General features: G+C 43.9%; 2 protein-coding genes across 2 annotated transcripts in view; both read left to right on the forward strand.

The window, feature by feature from the left end:
- The first annotated feature begins 10,733 nt into the window (after nt 1-10,733).
- LOC132475106 (uncharacterized) overlaps nt 10,734-20,000 on the forward strand; it is a 444,510-nt gene continuing 435,243 nt past the window's right edge. The window contains exons 1-2 of the mRNA XM_060076081.1: nt 10,734-11,382; nt 12,342-12,632. Coding sequence (XP_059932064.1) covers nt 11,376-11,382; nt 12,342-12,632 — 298 coding nt within the window. The 5' untranslated portion in view covers nt 10,734-11,375. The remainder of the gene's footprint in view (nt 11,383-12,341; nt 12,633-20,000) is intronic.
- The window catches only part of LOC132475122 (uncharacterized), a 2,645-nt gene continuing 663 nt past the window's right edge, over nt 18,019-20,000 (forward strand). The window contains exons 1-4 of the mRNA XM_060076118.1: nt 18,019-18,400; nt 18,640-18,687; nt 18,858-18,938; nt 19,080-19,370. Coding sequence (XP_059932101.1) covers nt 18,082-18,400; nt 18,640-18,687; nt 18,858-18,938; nt 19,080-19,370 — 739 coding nt within the window. The 5' untranslated portion in view covers nt 18,019-18,081. The remainder of the gene's footprint in view (nt 18,401-18,639; nt 18,688-18,857; nt 18,939-19,079; nt 19,371-20,000) is intronic.

The following is a 20,000-nucleotide window of genomic DNA, read 5'->3' on the forward strand; positions in this document are numbered from 1 at the left end:
CCCCCGCTGCCTTCCGGGGCGCCCTGTCCCCGCGGACCGGAGGTCTCTCGGCCCCCGGAGCAGATAATGCTCTGTGCGCTAAATCCAATTAGGGGCCATTGTGAGGCCGAGCGCTGAAAGGGGCGTCATGTTTCTGTGCCCTCGATTAAGGAAACGTGACACCGGCCGGCAGCGATAAACAAACACGCGATCGATGGACTCAGACTCCTGCAGCCTTCACCGTCCGCTGCACGGATCTATGGTGTAAGACGCAGACGCAGGCTTCATACACTTTATGTGTGGTATGTATCTGGGGGAAGTTGGCTTTTTTTCCAAGATGGATGTATGAGATTGCTCTTATGCGTTATGTGTGTGTGGGTGTGTTTGTGCGTGTTTAAAACTATACTCACATGATGAATTAATTGACAGTTGAATACAAGTATCCATTTTGGGCCATTGGACTGACATGTTACTGTACAGGCTCCGCCCACTTAAAAACCCAACATAAAACAACATTGTAATATTATCACTGACGTAGGGTCGCTTAGTGCATAAGATGTTTGGTCATTGATCCAATGGCTTCCGAGATTCTCTCTCTCTCTCTCTCTCTCTCTCTCTCTCTCTCTCTCTCTCTCTCTCTCTCTCTCTCTCTCTCTTCTCTCTCTCTCTCTCTCTCTCTCTCTCTCTCTCTCTGTCTCTCTCCTCCCCTCCCTTCTGATGTTCACCACACAAAGTGCAGCTGTGGCGAGCGATCGAATGAACTCTGTGAATCCTCGCTCTCTTCCTGCTGCCTCATCCCCTCCAGGTCTCAGCCCTCCCCCTCCCAGAGTGCGTTCTAGGCCCGTACTCAGGACAGACCCAGACACACGGACGGACGGACACAGAGACGGACAGACACACGTTTAGACAATACGCATAATATAACTTTTGGGTTGCTCCAGAGACCCCCACGCCACAGCTATTTTACGCCCACGTGCCTCCTCTTATCTCTCTGCTTACTCACAGTGCTGAAGAGCGTGGGAGTGTTTGTGTCTGTTTGTCTGTGTGTTTGTGTGTCTGTGTGTGTGTGAGTGTGTGTGTCAGAGAGTGATAGTGAGACTGTGTGTGTGGTGGTGTGGGAGAGAGTCTGACTGTGTTTGTGAGAGAGAGAGAGAGAGAGAGAGAGAGAGAGAGAGAGAGAGAGAGAGAGAGAGAGAGAGAGAGAGAGAGAGAGAGTCTGACTGTGTTTGTGAGAGAGAGATTATTTAAGTGTATAAGAGAGAGAGAGAGAGAGAGAGAGAGAGAGAGAGAGAGAGAGAGAGAGAGAGAGAGAGAGAGAGAGAGAGAGAGAGAGAGTCTGACTGGTGTTTGTGAGAGAGAGATTATTTAAGTGTATAAGAGAGAGAGAGAGAGAGAGAGAGAGAGAGAGAGAGAGAGAGAGAGAGAGAGGGAGAGAGAGAGAGAGAGAGAGAGAGAGAGAGAGAGAGAGTCTGTGACTATGTGTGAGAGTGAGAGTGAGAGGCAGTTTTTGACTGTGTGAAAGAGAGAGTTTCTGAGTGAGGGAGTGAGAGAGTGAGTGAGGGAGGGAGACTGCCTGCGTGTGAGGGTGGCAGGCATTGTCTTATGTATGGGCCCACTGTATCTCTTTTTCCAAATCCGGCTTGCATTGAAAACCAAAGTATGACATCATGCATGAGTCTGTCTAATATTTAGACAGAGTATGTACGTATTCCCATGCATACACATTCATAAGCATCTCTTTCTTCTGTTTCGTCAGAATGCCCGAATGTACCTGGGTCTCCTCAGTGAGACTTGGTGACCCAGGAAGTGGTCAAAAAAGGGAATATTCATATAGAGTCTTGTTTAACCCTTTGAGATAAGCAACCTTGCACTATGTCTGCAGATGACTCACACACACACACACACACACACACACACACCACGCACATACATGCTCACACATTCACGCACACTAGACACACACGCGCGCACACACACACACACACACACCACACACAAAAACACAAAAATGGTATATACCCCCACACACATAGACATAAATTACTATATGCCTAACACACACACACACACAACACACACACACACACACACACACACACACACACACACACACACACACACACACACACAAAATACAAAAAAACTTACAAAAACACAAACAGACTCAGACACGAATGACGGCCTCCGGAGAGCAGGAGGCTGGGAGGCTCTGCGACTCGAGGCTGGGGACTGGGGCCTCCGGAGGCTGGGAGGCTCTCCGACTCGAGGCTGGGGACTTGGGGCCTCCGGAGGCTGGGAGGCTCTCCGACTCGAGGCTGGGGACTGGGGCTCCGGAGAGCGGGAGGCTGGGAGGCTCTCCGACTCGAGGCTGGGGGACTCGGGCCTCCGGAGGCTGGGAGGCTCTCCGACTCGAGGCTGGGGACTCGGGCCTCCGGAGGCTGGGAGGCTCTCCGACTCGAGGCTGGGGACTCGGGCCTCCGGATGGGTTCTCTCCTGCTCCCCACGCCCCACGGCTCATCCCAAGGGATTGAGACATCCCCTCATGTCTCAATCCTCCCCCAGCACCACCTCCTCCACCTCCACCCTCACCACCTCTTAGCACCACCACCACCAACCACCACCTTCTAATATAGTTAAATTAGGGTTAGCAAAAGGGCTGGTGTTAGGAGTAGGGTTAAGGTTAGTGTGGGGTTAGCGTTAACATCATTCATATGTGTGTGTGTGTGTGTGTTGTGTGTGTGGTGTGTGTGTGTAGAAGCGGATCTTCCATTAGGCAAACCTAGGCAAGTGCCTAGGGCCCCAACCAAATCTGTCTTTATTAGGGGCCCCCAAATCTGACCCCCCCAGCCATTACTTATGTAAAGTAAAAAAAAAAAAAACATTTCTAGTAGAAAAAAATAACAAAAATATCAACATAACGCCGAACTAATGCCTAAATAATAATTTTCCAGCACACATGCCCCCCTCCATTGTGCATTGGACTAGTCCAGAATATGATTACGTAGTAACGCGCGCAGCGCGAAATAACGTACTTCAAACCAAAGCAGAGGGATGCGACTCGGTGAAAATGAAGCGGCGGAATTATGATAGTGGTTGTGCTAAACGAAAACAAAAAGCTGAGAAGAAAAGAATTGCAGATACACTGCCGAAATTGACTTCATTTTTTACACCTGCTGCTGCCACAGCAGCCGCTGCTGAACTTGCGACAGGCTCTGCTGTTGGGGTTCTATACTGCTGCTCACCTCTTTTCTCTGATATGAAGACTTTTGAGAAGACGACAACAGTAGGACTTTGTGTTTACAAATGCTTTCTGTCTCACACACACACACACACACACACACACACACACACACACACACACACACACACACACACACACACACACACACACACACACACACACACACACACACACACACACACACACAGAGCTTTGCCACTCAGTCACTCACTCACATACTCTCACTCACACACACACACACACACACACACACACACACACACACACACACACACACACACACACACACACACACACACACACACACATGAAATGGTGAAGGCAACAGGGAAAATGGACATTTGAAGATGGAGAACTTAACCACTTGCACACCTAAACACCCCCCCCCCCCCCCTCTCTCTCTCTCTCTCTCTCTCTCTCTCTCTCTCTCTCTCTCTCTCTCTCTCTCTCTCTCTCTCTCTCTCTCTCTCTCTCTCTCTCTCTCTCTCTCTCTCTCTCTCTCTCTCACTCACTCACTCACTCACTCACTCACTCACTCACTCACTCACTCACTCACTCACTCACTCACACACACTGAACCACTGCTTTGCCTGTCTCTCACTCACACACACAGCCACTGTTATTCCTGTCCACACACAAAATCTTTTCATTGGTCCTGTTTAAATGTAAATGGTGGTTTTCATAGACTCATATCCATTTTGTATTTTAGTTCTGTTAAGTGCAAGATCATTTTGTATCTCTGGCAGAGAATGGAAATTCTAATCTCTCTCTCTCTCTCTCTCTCTCTCTCTCTCTCTCTCTCTCTCTCTCTCTCTCTCTCTCTCTCTCTCTCTCTCTCTCTCTCGTTTGAGTAATAAACATGTAATTTTGGCAAAGGCTGGAGAAATCTGAAACTGATTTTACTGTGCAGAGTTGAGTGGCAGTGCACTATGGGTTTATTGCGATTCTAAGAGTATTGGGATGGTTATTTGTTTTGTGTACGTGTTTCAAAAATGAGGGCCCCATGTCTATGTTTTGCCTAGGGCCCCAAAATGGCTAGATCCGCCCCTGTGTGTGTGTGTGTGTGTGTGTGTGTGTGTGTGTGTGGGGGGGGGATAACGGGCTGGCACAATGCAGGCTATTAACCCTCCAGGGTAGATGACTCAACTGTGTCCAAACCGGTTGGCCCATCTTAAAGCCCGGTGCTGAACCAGGACCTGTTCTAGGGACCGTCCCAGGACAGGGGCAGGGGATCGGGGGTTCAGGGGCAGGGGATCGGGGGGTTCAGGGGCAGGGGATCGGGGGGTTCAGGGGCAGGGGATCGGGGGGTTCAGGGGCAGGGGATCGGGGGGTTCAGGGGATCGGGGGGTTCAGGCTTTCAGACCTGAAGAGCCCCCTCAAAGGGCCTATTCAACCATATTGTAATGTGCACCGTGTAGCAAGGCCAGCATTTTAGTACAAGTATTAATGAGCCTTGTAGAGTATAGGTTATAGTCTTGTGTATATTGGCGATTGTAAAGACTCGACCAATCTAGTCCAATTTTTTATTAGTTGTATGAAGGCTTTTTACCTTATCGCCCGCTTTGATTGGTTTACAGTAAACCCCAACATGGTCTTTAGTCGAATACGGTTAGGGTTATTTTACCAAGTGACTAACAAGGACGCACGCAAGCACACACACAAGCTCACACACACACGCACACACGCAAGTCCTCGTCGTCGTTTTATAATCTTGTCTCACGTGACCCCTGGTGGCGTCTTGGCTAAAGTGCAGCCTAAGCGGCATGCACATTTTCCCGCTCAGATCAGGAATATGTAATGACGTTTGGCTTATGTGTCACGTTTCAAAACTGAAATTAAACATGACTAAGCAATAATTTGCATATTTGTGTGTCAAACTGGGAGAAAATGTTAGACCAATTGTTAAGCCGTTATTAAGTCACCCAGTAAAGAGCCATTCAAGGGAGTTGCGCTCCCAGTAGCCACACACACACACACACACACACACACACACACACACACACACACACACACACACACACACACACACACACACACACACACACACACACACACACACACACGTAACGTATTACAAACCAAGTAACAAGCAATGAAACATAAATACAATATGGTATGCACAAAATACTGCAGACGTTAGAACTTTTAATAATTAAACACTTTGCAGTAAAAAAAAGTCTTGCAAAACAAGTGACAATGAATCACTCATACAATAAGTATGCACAAAATACTGCATAGAAATGCATGATGTTTACTAAAGGCATTCATAAGCAAAATAATAGATAGAGTTCAGATTCAAATTATTGTAAATACAATTAAATGTAGTATGGTTTATCTAGTTTGGTTCTAACCAGAGATTAAACAAGCACTCAACTGAAGTGTAAACAAAATGAGGGCTGTGCAGAGGTAGACGGGACAGCAGTACCTGATGCTGTGTCACTGGGGTGGTACTGAAGTATTTTAAAAGTGCATCTGAAGGGAGAAGAGTAGTATATGTGACGACTGCATGTTACATTTTAATAAAAAAACAGATGCTTGGTGTGCTATACATGAAACTAATAGACTAATGAAAATGTGATGAGATTCATTCAACTTTATTGTCATTGCAATGCAATTCAGTCTAACCACAGTGCAAAAAACCGTAAAGTGCAGTGAAATGAATGTATATATAGCCTATGAATGATATGTGAAAGCTAAGGTGTGAAATATTAACAGTAATACACTTTAACTGCACTTTAACACTGATGTAAACTTTAACAAACATAAACTGTGACACATAAAACCAAATGCTTACAACCACCCTTATCAAGGGGATGGACAACTAAAAGCATTTTAATTGACATACAAGCAGGAAAGACACCTGTAAAATAACACCTGAACATGCCTAACGTTAAGTTTCCAAACGTCCCTGATGAATTTAAGGTGGAGTAACATTAACACACGTCGACTCAGCTATTTATTGATTATTAAACAATGTTGCTATCGTCCGAAGTAAGCTAGCAAGCTAACACTCTGCTCCAACAACGGTAACTACGATGCATTCAACTATTAATTTCATGCACTTCATCACAGTGACATTACTGTGCCTCTATCTTTTTCACGTTTTTCCTCCTGTTCTTTCCTTATTTTCCTTCCTTGGGCGCCAGATGGCTTCAGTCTTTTGGACATAATTCCGATACAGTGTCATTAATCTTTTTCTGCGTAGTCGGGGTCACGGTCCGGTCAGATTCAGGCAGCTGGCCTCTTGACCCCGCCCCCCTCCCAGATGGCAGGTACAGAGCAACAAGCCAGGCAGGCACCCAGAAAAAAGGCTTCTCCATTATTTAATAGCCTTTGCTATGACTTTATGTTGCTGTGGGCTTAAATAATATATCATATAATAATATAATATATAGCATTTGCCTATACTGCCTATGCCCAGGGCCGGCTCTGCGACACACACACACACACACACACACACACACACACACACACACACACACACACACACACACACACACACACACACACACACACACACACACACACACACACACACACACACACACATCTTACCATATAGGCATATCAGTTTTCATATATCATATCATATAAGTAATATCCAACATCATATAGTTTTGTTTATTTTACAAAACCAAAACAAATATTGAAGAAAAAAGTTTCGATAGATGTGCCTTTACAGAAATGTGATCTAATAAATATTTAGTATCTTTATTTAAATAAAGATGAAACATAAAACTTATTATAGTTATTGTTCCCGACACCGTCACCGAGACGTTTATGTTAATTAGTAATGTGTGTGTGTTTTGGTGTGTCATGTGTGTGTTCAGTAAAGGCAACTCTCAGTGGGTGCGAGAGTTGCCTAACTGCTTAACCTGTGCTCCCGTCTCGTCCTTCCCGGGCTGCTCGGCAATACAAAAGAACAAAGATTATTGGAAAATAATGTCTAATTGTTTCTAGTCACACGGATACGCACACAATCATTTTCCATGCGTGAAAAGAACGTTTCAACACGTAGGTTTAAAAACAAATCTGCGCATGTCCATGCCATTCATACTGAAACTGAAACTATTCTGGGATGTGGTTTAATTTTAGTGAAACTACCTCGTGTCCATTAGGCCTACATATTAGCCAGTTGTTTAGATTCAGTAGACTACTCTAACTGCCGTCCTAACTTAATCTTGCTTCAGCGTTGGTGTTACGTTGTTGCGCAAAATCTACTCAAAGCAATTCATGCTCCCTTTAGGTTGCGCGTGTTGCCAAGCAATTTACCGCCAGAGGTGGAGTAATATGTGGAGTAAAGTTTTTCGTTGAAGACGACCTCGAGACTGACGTCTTTGTCTGTGGGAGTCGTTGGTTTGTTTATGTGCCAAAGTTTGATGATCTCCTTTCGCGAGTCATCCGATATCTTCCCGACTCTCACCAAAACCGGCCCTTGTCAGGGAGCAGCTGGCAGATTATTTTTTGTCAGATGCTGGCGTGTTTCCCCACCAGTACAATGTGCTACGATTGGGTATGCGCACTGACCAATAAATATATATACATTGGTCACTTGGAAGCATGACTTTTGATTCATTAGTTATCATGTTACACAAGTTACCTAATTTGGTTTACGTCAAACTCATTAATTCATATCCATATAAAATGTTTATACAACAGCTACTGCCTTGACAGATTAATGAATTATTTAAGTGTAGGCCTATAGCCAAAGGCTTTAAGCTATAGCGCATAATGTCCACATAAATTATATGGTAGGCAGCATTATTAGAGAAAAGGGGTTTATTTATCAAATACAGAAAATATTCCCACCATACACACACACACACACACACACACACACACACACATTTTTCATTCACTACACACTCACGCTTTCAAATTTCATTCACTCAAAGAGGCTACTGAACTTATGTTTCACAAAGAAAATGAACACCTATGTTTCACATAGAACGTGAACACAAAACATTACGTAATTAATTCAAATAGGCTAACACTAAAACAAATAAGGCCAGTAGGCCTAATAGAACGAATATCGGGTGACAAGATCATTAAAATGGCTCACAATCCCGCATCAGCTGTTTGATGTCGCGCATCAAAATAGCACTTTGCCCCTGTGGAAGGGTTCGCATAAAGGGTTCGCATAATTATGTGCCAGATCGTGTGGTAGGTGGCGGTATGAAAACAGGAAATGTGATACTCCAGACAGGAAGTAGTAACCAGACGAGCAGACCAATCACAGCCTTGAAGGCTGCGCGGCTCGCGTAAAAGCTTACGTAAAAAATGACGCAAGTCTAGAAAAGTCGCCCGACGCACGCAAGACGTGAGAAGTCGCGCAAGGGGTGCGCAAGGGCCTCTTGCGCTTGCGCTTACGCTTACGTAACTGAGCATAAATCGGCCTTAAGTCATAATTTTCGTTGCCAAAAGCAACACTATTTGCAGCTACTGGTGGTGGTGGTTATCAGGTACTAAACTCATAAAGCAAAATTCGGTTTCATAACTCAGGTTAACCTGCAGCAACCCCGGCGAGTGTGACCACGTCGGTGGATCATCTAGAAAACACTCTTGAGTTCGCTGTCACGTCAGTGACCACGTCCACGACGTGGTCACGACGTGGACGTGCGTGACCACGTCGGTGGGACAGCAAGGGCACTCGTGATTTCGTTGACCACGTCGGTGTTCAACACGGAAGTACACAATATTTGCTGCAGCAACACCGGTGAGTGCGTGACCACGTCGGTGGCACATCAAGGGCACTCGTGAGTTCGTTGACCACATCGGTGGTTCAACGCGAAAGCACTCGGGTCACGCAGCGACCCCGGAGGGTGAATCGACCACGGCAGTTGGTACAGCACGAAAGCACTCGTGGCTCGCTGCGTAACAGCTGCAGAGTGCTCTAAATTTCAACTGATCTCGCTGATGGTATTTTTAAGCTCAACTGCTTTTACGTGATTCATCGATCTCGCTGACGGTTTTTTAGCTTATCGTTTTACGGGATTTATGATTGACTCTTTATATGTCGTAGGCCTATATTGGGTATGCCTTTTATCTTCCCGAAGCAGTATAGATCCTTGTCCACTTCTTCTACGGCGGGTATGTATGGTCTCATTACCCCCTTTCGCTATTCTATTTTTGGGGTCGGCTCCGCCCCTGCCAGTCCCGGCAGGACATGCCGAGTTATCTCCTACTTCCGGCATAGGCCTACGTCCTCTCTTTTGGGGAAGGCTCCGCCCCTGCTAGTCCTGGCAGGATACGCCGAGTCCGCACGTCATCCTGGATTGGACGGGATTGTGACGGGGTTTATGTCAAAGATTTACCATGCAAAATATTCCCATGTCGTTATTTAAATAAATCCTGTTCATACTTATCAGTGATCAAGTCTTTATGGGAGAAATGTTAAGCTTGCTGGTAGTTCTACCAGGAGGACTCAAATCACGCGCGGCTGGCCGCCAATCACCAGCTACCAATCACCTGCCTACACCTGCTCTATAAAGAGTAGTCTAACATATGTCTTTGCTGCTCAGGTCTTCGTTCGATTGCACCTCCATCCACCCCACCACCACCAGGTCTGCCTCAGTCTACTTGTCCAGGGGAAGGCTCCGCCCCTGCTAGTCCTGGCAGGATACGCCGAGTCCGCACGTCATCCTGGATCAGTGACGGGGCTCATGCCATAGATTTGCAAAATATGCAAAATATTCCCATGTCGTTATTTAAATAAATCCTGTTCATACTTATCAGTGATCGAGTCTTTATGGGAGAACTATGATTCATGGTTCTAACCAAACAATTTCACCCAACGTTTCAACAATTCACCTCCTACTCACTCCTAATTATAGTGGTAAATATTATATGATATTATTGTATTTGATATAAAATGTAGGTGTGCTTGAGCAGCCCTAAAAATAGTCTGAAATCGCCACTGCTCCTACTTGTTGTCAACATCTTTATCAGTGTTGAAATGAGATCCATAACTGCCAGGTAGGCGGAGAGGCTGAGTGGGTTAGGCTACATTGTGTGTCCAAAATCTTAATATAAACCTGTTGGTCGGCATCAGGTGTGCATACACGAAGGCTACGTGGACCCACAGCAATGGTACAACACAGCAGGTAAAACTACATTTTTTCAAAGTTTTCGACGTAATAATAATAATTCATTCAATTTCTATAGCGCTTTTCAATGACCCAAAGACGCTTACAAAATAAAACACGAAGAGGGAGATGACAATCAGGGGGGACAAGCGGAAGACAGCACGACAGAGAACAGAAGCAAGGTGGAGTGTGATAATAGATAGGGAAAGGGATAAGGGTGGTTATGGGTAGAGGAGGTCATAGGCTTGGGAAAAGAGGTCCGTTTTTAAACGGGATTTGAACATGGGAAGCGTGGGAGAGTCGCGGACAGGTTGGGGGAGAGAGTCCCAGAGTCGGGGTGCAGTTCGTGAGAAGGCTCTGTCACCAAAGGTTTTAAGTTTGGATCGTCGGACAGTCAGAGTGAGAGGGGAGGAGGATCTGAGGGTTCGGGAGGGGCAATGGGGAGTAATACGAATGATAACTGTCACCAACGTTTTTGGGCCTTCTAAAGTGGTTGGTCAGTACTGTAGAATTGAAATGGAAAATTACTAAATATACACTCAGTTCAGAATCACTGTCCTTGTGTTCTGTAGACTTCTGATGTAACTTCACTCCTGTATTCTACGTTCATCCCCTCACCTCATCGCATGAATTAACTGTTAACTCTGTTTTGGGACTTTTCAGATTGCATAACATTTTACGCGGTGTTGTTCATATTAACATGTTGCTGCTTGTGTTGGCTTTATTAATAAAACTATCAGTAGGAAGCCTGTTTCTGGTAGAACTACATTTTTTTTATACTGCTACGCGTTGTCAAAATATATTTACCAGGAAGGAAATTTGATCTATAACTGCGGTATAGTTTTATCTGGAGAGGTTTATTTGGGTTGCTACAGTGTGACAACAATTAGGTGGAGTAGATAAAACCTGTTGGCCTGCATGCATGAAACACGTCATGAAAGAGAATATTCTAACCAATGAAAAACAACGCAAGATAGAGGAAGTTGGTGAGGTCAAAACAAAGCAGATTCAAATTGGGTTAGGGTTAGTGCATCTGAACAAAGTCACGTAGTCCACGCCGACCCAGAACTATGGCAGGTAAGCCGTGTTTGTCATAAAACTATCTTGGGACTTTGTAACAATTTGGTGCACCCTATTACGCTACTGTAGCCTATGATATTATATTCACATTGGTTTCATAATAATGGAGAATGATCAGTGTCAGAGTTTTTTTGTAGAGTAAATTGGTCGGGCTATACTATGCTATTGTAATGGAAAATTACAAACTGTGTAAAGTTCAGATCCACTTGTGTTCTGTAGATTCCTGATATCTTCAGGGTCTGTGTATGTCCACAACAAACACTTTAACGACCAGTCCGCGTTGATACGACGTCGGCATCGACCATTAAAGCGAATAAACTCTTAGATATGTTGCTTTAACAAGACCAAACTCGTGTTAACACGTAATATTTAGATTAGAAACGTTAATGTCGGGTAGATAATCAGAAATCAAACCTCTCATTTTGGCGGTTTAAAAGTCCCATGGCATGCGACTTTGTGAAGGCTTTAATATAGATATTAGTGTGCCCCAAACACAGTATTTGAAGACGTTCCCGAAATTCTGCCGTTGTGCAGAATTACAGCCACTACGAGCCAGTCGCACATTAAGCTTTCCCCAAATGCGCCGTTTCGGTGTCTAGCTTTAATGCAAATGAGGAGGAGAGCGGAGGGTCAAGGAGGAGGGTGGGGGTGTGGCCCTGAGCAGCTTGCAGCCACGGTACCATGCGCTCTGTTTACAGTGGATGTATCGCAATGGCGAGGCGCACAGCCTTCAGCCGTGTTCTGTAAATATTCTAGAACACACGGGAGTCCTGGAGCACTATATCTAAAAAATATCATATTATACATAGATATCTTGGTTAGTGGGTGACATCTTTTGAAAGAGATGATTGGTCTCAGGGCAAAATTAAGATAGTACATTCCTTGATTGGTCCATCATCTCGATAGGTGAATCTTTACCTGCCTGTTTGTGTGGATCGTCCTTGTCTTTTTTCCAGGCAGCAACACTGAAACCCGCTCCGCAGGGCAGGCTCTGACCGATAAGGAGCTCATGAAGGTGGCCGAAACGCTGGGACAGGAGTGGGAGCAGGCGGCCCTCCACCTGGGGCTGAAGACCAAAGATCTGGAGGACATCAAGGCAGAACATAGACCTGTGGCCATGCAGAAGCAGAAGATGTTGGTGCTGTGGAAGCGCCGAAGACTACCAGGAAAGGCCACAGCTCATGACCTGCTGAGAGGTCTGGAAGACCTGGAGGACCTACCGGTCGAGACTCGTCAGTTATTGTCAGGTCACTCAATTTCATGATCAATTCTATGAAACATGACAAACATGATACATGATAGTCATGTTGCATATATTAACAGTGTACTTAATGTAGGCTGTAGGTTTACATGAATATCCTGTCCAGGTCATGTGGAGAATTAATTTGGGTTTTTGTGCAATTTTGAACAAACCCTTGAACCTTTATGTTTATAAGTAGTAATCTCAGGGAGATGCAATCTAAAATCCATGATTAAAAAAACCATGTAACCCGTCTGTAGTGGTGATTTTTCCTCAATAAAACAATAACTGGAATATAAAGAAATCAAACTGAGCAACAGGGGGAACGAATCTTACGCAGTGTGGGTAACGAGTCAACTGATTTTGGGGTTTCTGGAAGTTTATTTTCCGGTGTTGCAAGCAAACAAAACAAATGTGCCTGACTGGGAACCTGTCGCCTCATCTCCTTTGTCTCTCTGGTACAGCTGGTAAAGAACCATGACCCTTCCCAGTGGCCGTCTTACCTATTCCCTCCTACCTCTATGTATAGGTCAGACACCCGGTGCGCCACAGCTGCCCAACTATTTTAATTAACTTTAATTTATAATCCAAACGAGCAAATAAATATAAAATAATCATATTATTTAAGCAAATATATATATTAAGCAAACAAACTAAATAAATGTTTTATAATTAAATCTTATAACTGAATAGCTCAAACACTGTCTATAATGAAACCCTCCGAAATAAAGCATGCATCATATTTTGTCCTGCAACATTCAACAAATATAAAACACAATAAAATGCAATCATCAAACAATCACTAAAAAACGAACTGGAGGCCGATACCAGTAGAGCTTAACTGAGTCGTGATCTAGCAACACTTGCACCACACACCCCACTCCAGGCATCTGCCAAAAACATTCCAAGCATTTAAACAAAATGTCTCAATCCAACATAGAAATTATCATCAACTGTATACGTGTCAAGTGATGTGTGGTCAAGCTCATCTCCAGGTTTGAGCAAAATCCACTCACTGTCTACTTTACACGATATGCATGGAGATGCGAGTCAAAGGACAATGGAATCAACATTTCACTGCAAAGCACCCACATAGTATCAATGTTAAGAATGTATTTGATCTGCCCAAACACAGGGATCTTTTCGACATCCAATAGTTTATCTAAATCAGGCTTGACTGTTTCGGGATCAGAAGCACTTGGATCGTGCACATCTAATTATAATAATGATTGTGTCAACATTTCATGAACACAAAAAGAGGTGGATTTTCTGTTTATCACTAGTTGTCTGGTAATGCCACCCTTGTTAATGTCAAGTTGTCATTATAAAAACATCCCAAACGGATTTAATGTCAACTTGTCAGGACAAAGACAACTTAAGGTAATGTCACTTTGATTTATGTCAACTTGTCTTAATCAAGACAACCCAAACACAATGTAAACTTGTCCCAACAAAAACCAAATGACACTTAATGGCAGAAGTCATAAACGTTTATGGCATTTTAATACGTTTCTATAACAGATCTGACCTGAGGAGAATATATGATGGCTTCAGTCTTGAGGAATGAAGAAAGAATTTTTAAATGCTATAAAGTCACAACATTGTATTCACTGCATTGGTTTTATTCCAAAAGTCAGTTGTGAGACATATATATTCCCTTGTAATGTGAGTTCAAATGTCCTTGATAAGAGACATTTAATAAATCTCTGCTTGATGTTTTTTCTTTCATTAACATGCGAGCAGGAAACCTTTTGGCTGGATCTCAGGAGGTTAAAGCATCGTATAAAGGTGACTTGCATGCAGTTATTCTGATCAAATTTGTCAAGTAAAACACTGCAGCAATTGTACGAGTGATCTTTATTTTCTGTTCCTGGGAGTTTCCCCAACAGAGACGAAGGGCAGGACCTCTGAACTCCTCAGCTCTGAGCAGTTCAAGATGGGGTGAAGGGAGCCATTTTAGGCGTTGATCACTGCGATGGAGTCCCCGACCAGTTCCCCATTGACAATATCTACAAACACTTGGATTCGGCTCGTTGTCCAAAACTGTTCAACAAACCCAAAGTCATCATCATCCAAGCCTGCAGAGGAGGTGTGCTTGAGGTTCCTTTTGTCGATTTGAACATACCATAATCATAAACCTGTTTTACCATATTTCGTTTTAAAAGATTCCCGAAACCTGTAGTGAGTTACTGGTCTACTCCGTTCATTGTATTCTCTTCCAGATAAAGATGGCTCTGCGATAGTCTGGGATGGGCCTGGGTCTGTCCCAGAGCAGGCCCCGGTAGTGCAGGTGGATGCGGCCCTCCCACCTCACCTGGCAGATGAAGTGGATGCAGACATCGAGGAGGATGCTATTCACAGGGTGCACAAAGAAAAAGACATGGTTTCACTTCTGTCCTGCACCGCCGGTGAGTTGATTTATTTTTGTCTGTGCTGATAAAGTTTAGTCTTCATTACAGAATAGGTTGAGGATACCAAACAACTGGAACTGTTGGAATCAGGACTTGCAAATGAACACCCTTCTCTGATCAACGACTTCTAATTAACTTTTCACTCTATTCTGAAGACACAGTGTCGTATAGAGATCGACAGCAAGGTTCTTTTTTAATCCAACACATCGTGGCGATCTTCAACCGCCACGCACACGAGGACCACATCGACGAACTCTTCAGAAAGGCAAGTCACCCAGATCGTTCTCGTTAGGCTGGTGTGCGGAGTAAGTGTCCTTCTCTCATGCGGACGTCTGGTTGTTTGATGGACAGCCTCACATTCCCGTCCATCCAGATAGAGATGACCACGACCAACAGCATGTGGTTGTTTCATCCTAGCGTGTGCTCTCCATCCCACAGGTCCTGAAGCGTTTTGAAGATAAGCCTCCTTCAGCAGATACAAGACAGATGGCTGTCAAAGACCGATGCACCTTAACCAAAATGTTTTACCTCTTCCCAGGTCTTTAGAATCAGGCTCCACGATGACCGATGGGAAATGGTTTCAACACTTTACAACACTGTAGCGTAAAGTGGTGTCGGGAAAACGAACTGAAACCTTGATCCCACAGCTAATATTGCTGAAGGTGCAGTCACAATAATGACCTATTAGCATATGCTACACGTGAACCTCCTAAGATGGCGCCATTTGATTGGTTCGCTATCTCGGGATATTAGGCAATATCCCATTATTTAGATCTCAAACTCGGGATATTGTATTGCGTGCGTGATGGTCATCTCGTCACGCTAATAAAAACAAATAAACCGCTAATAATAAATAATACCTGAAAAAAGTATTATTATTATATTTAGAGTAAATTAAATTAATGTAGAGTGTTCACGTGTAGTATATTCACTATTCGCTTCGCTTTCTGAGAATAATTGTTAAATATGAGTTTTTATCTTACAGGAAATCAATTAACATCCTATACTTTCCCTCCATTTAGAATACAACCATTGTATTACATAGATAATCTTGAAATATAGTGGGATTACTGTACTGACAGCGATTCTTATTTTCTTACACAACGGTAAATTCCGACCAAGTCATTTGATTGGACAAGAGGCATTCCATGAGTGCTGATATAGAGTATAACAGCACTGGGATTTTAAACTATAAATGTATCACTCCACTTTCAGGTGTTCTAACAACCGTTAATGTTATCAACGGTCTTTATGTAGCTTAGATTGCTAGTGTGTTTATGTGTTGCTGGGCACCAGTTCAGTCCCAGTCCAGTTGCGGATCTATTTGTGTTGGTGGAGCCAAATAAATCATTAAATAATCAGACAAATCATTATCTGTTGCTGCTTATTACTGTTAACTAATAAAGGGTGCATATCAGAAGGGCTATCGTTTGGAAGATTATCTGTTCCCTCCTCACCTCACAGAACCAGTTATTTGCCCACATTTTCCAAATCCGCCCATGTCGATCAGTTGATCACTCCCTGCCCTGCCCTGCCACAACTAGTTAACACAGACCTGTGACCACACCCCTTTCCTTTGTTCAGAGACGCTGAACACCTTGAGAGCTGTGAGCCTCTGAACTCCCTGTTTGCGTATACTGAGCAATGAGAGTTTGTTTTGTGGACAATGACTTTTGTTATGTAGTCGTATCAGGCTTGTTAAACAATTTATTAACAGAATTGTGGCCATGAATTTTGGAGCTTATTGTTGAACTTTATGTTTGCTTCCTAGGAACCACACACATCCTACCTACCTCCAAATCCTACCTAACTACCTACCCATCACACCTTAGATACACACACTATCATCCTACCTACCTATCTTCACAGTGTCACCCTACCTACCTACCTACCTACCTACCTACCTACCTCCCTACCTACCTCCCTACCTCCCTCCCTCCCTCCCTCCCTACCTACCTACCTACCTACCTACCTACCTACCTACCTACCTACCTACCTACCTACCTACCTACCTACCTACCTACCTACCTACCTACCTACCTACCTACACACATCCATACATTCCTGCTCGCACCTTTGGAAAATAAAGCCCATAAACCTTGTAACTCTGACTGGACAACCCCGTGTTCTCACCGACAACCCCACTGGTCTCAAGCCAGCACCTAGACGTTCCTAAAACCTCCTCTTCAGCTGTGATTATCTTTGGCACTTGGCCTACGGCCTCGTCACTACGGCTGAATCACAGCCGTGCTGATATTCAGTACAGCAGCACCCCCTCTTGGGTGATATTGCTCAATTCTTCAACTGACAAATGTACTTATTGTAAGTCGCTTTGGATAAAAGTTTCTGCTAAATGCCCTAAATGTGAATGGTTTATAATCCATTACAGTAAAGATGATGAAATGTAGAATACATTTCTTTGTACGTGAATTTTATTAATAGATATACATAGCATCATACTTTACATGATGTGCTTGGATCCATTTCATAACAGTCGTTATGTTTATGTATAATAATTAAATGGAGAGTGTTACACAAAATCAGTGGTTCTTTTTGAGACAAACTTAAACATAAATATACATTAGAAGTAAACAAATAAAACCAAACCATCACAGCACAAAGGCCACACGTTGAGTAGGCATCACGGTAACATGTCTTAGTAGTTTCACTGTCGCCAGATTGTGATAACTGATATCTGAGCCTTTTACAGCCACCAACTAGACCTCATGCTGACAATTGGCTGAGTGTGTTGATGCAATGAGTTAGCTCATTCAACAATAATTAAAAAAACACCAGAATAAATAAGAACAGAGGATGGACACACGTCCCCATGATAATGTGCATATGATCATTACAACTTTTATAGCTAAACAAAAGATAGGCTATTTAACATATTTTCCTATTTCTTTTGAACGTCATCATATCATAAAGAAACAAGCCTTGGCTGTGTCATTGTCTTATTTGTTTAAGAGGAGGAGCATAACAACGTAACCTCTCCGCTCTCTTTCAGTTTCATTTTCACCCTCTCACCCCTGAGGTCCAAGAATGGCACTCAATAACGCTATTGTACGCAACAAGACAATCATTCAAGAAATTCTATCGGCAGATCCCCAATTCATACTTGACAAAGTGATAGAGAAAGGACTGATAACCGACCGCGAATACACCAAACTAAACTCCATCAACAAGGGGGACGCAGAGGATCTCGTTATCAAGCTCGTGGACAAACTCATTAACAAAGGAAGACAATCCAAGTTCATTGGGCTTCTGCAGGACAAGAAAGTCCTAGAAACGTATCCTAAACTTGAAGACGTGGAATGGGGAGACAGTGGGTCTACCGCCTCATCGAGCAGTTTGAGTATTGGTAAAAGTTTTCGTCCTATTATATGTTCATTTCTATTTTAGTTCTAAAGTAAAATTGTGTTATGGGTGTCATCTTTTGAAAAAGATGATTGGTCTCAGTACAAAATGATTACTCCCGACACATTGAGAAAGTGTTCTTCCTTGAGTGATCCATCATCATAGGTGGAACTGGAACTTGACCTGCCTGTCTATGGATTGTCTTGTCTTTTTTTTTTTCTGACAATCCCTTTCTTATCCTAGGACATGGGGACAACGAGACGGTAGTAGAGCCAAGGAAAAAAACGAGAGGTTAGTGTTTTGCGTAGTGGTGCTTGGTTCCTTGGCTCCCTGAAGAACGTATGACGTAGCCTACTGTATGTTCTTCAAAAAATGCAGATTCGACCGGATAACTTTTAAAGGCTTATTACATGTTTGTAGACTCAACTTTACCCCTCAAACCCATTTAAATGTATCTTCAGGAAATGGAGGCCGGAAAAGAAACAGAAGTGAATCAGAAGAAGAAGTGACCAATAAGAAACCTTGCACGGTGGAGGGGTCAGGTTAGCGGGTGCCATCTTTTAAAAGAGATGATTGGTCTCAGGACAAAATGAAGAAAGTATATTCCTTGATTGGTCCATCATTTCGATAGGTGGAACTTGAACTGCCTGTGTGTGTGTGGATTGTCTTTGTCTTTTTTCCAGGCAGCAACACTGAAACCCGCTCGGCAGGGCAGGCTCTGACTGATAAGGAGCTCATGAAGGTGGCCGAAACGCTGGGACAGGAGTGGGAGCAGGCGGCCATCCACCTGGGGCTGAAGACCAAAGATCTGGACGACATCAAGGCAGAACATAGACCTGTGGCCATGCAGAAGCAGAAGATGTTGGTGCTGTGGAAGCGCCGAAGACCACCAGGAGAGGCCACAGCTCATGACCTGCTGAGAGGTCTGGAAGACCTGGAGGACCTACCGGTCGAGACTCGTCTGTTATTGACAGGTAACGTACATATAAATGTGAAAATAAAATATATATATATGCAGGGAAACAATAAACAAGAGGAATAGTACACAAGACAATACTTACATGCGTGAACGCTTAAACAGTGCAAGAAACATTGCATCAAACAGCCAAGTTGTGTTTGATATAGTGTCATGCAGTGTTTCCCCCAGCACTGTGTGGTTAAGATGGCCGCCTTAACAACAATAGGGCCCCGCCATGACTACCAATGTGTTGAAAAATAATAATAATTTACAAAAAATAAAGATAAATAGTACATGGTAACACTGTTCACAACAATAGTCGTGCCATAAAGCTTTTTGAATGGAATAGACCACGAGATAACCCCCCCCTGAACTGGTCCAGGACGTGGTCTAGACGTCCCATAGTCTACGACCAGCTCTTTGGTTTTCGAGGTGTTGCGCTGCGGGTGGTTTGTGTGGCACCCGATGACAGAGTCCCTCACAAGGCTCCTGTACTCCTCCTCCCTATCACGCATCCAACGATGGCCGTGTCACCTTCACCCCCCCACAGTGAACGTTGGCTTTACCCCACCAGAGGGGACGCCACACCCCATAATGTTGGATTTGAATTCGATATTATTTGTGGTAGTAATGTAAGGTGGTTGTA

The sequence above is a fragment of the Gadus macrocephalus genome, chromosome 16, assembly GCF_031168955.1.
Source record: "Gadus macrocephalus chromosome 16, ASM3116895v1".
Lineage (NCBI taxonomy): Eukaryota > Metazoa > Chordata > Actinopteri > Gadiformes > Gadidae > Gadus > Gadus macrocephalus.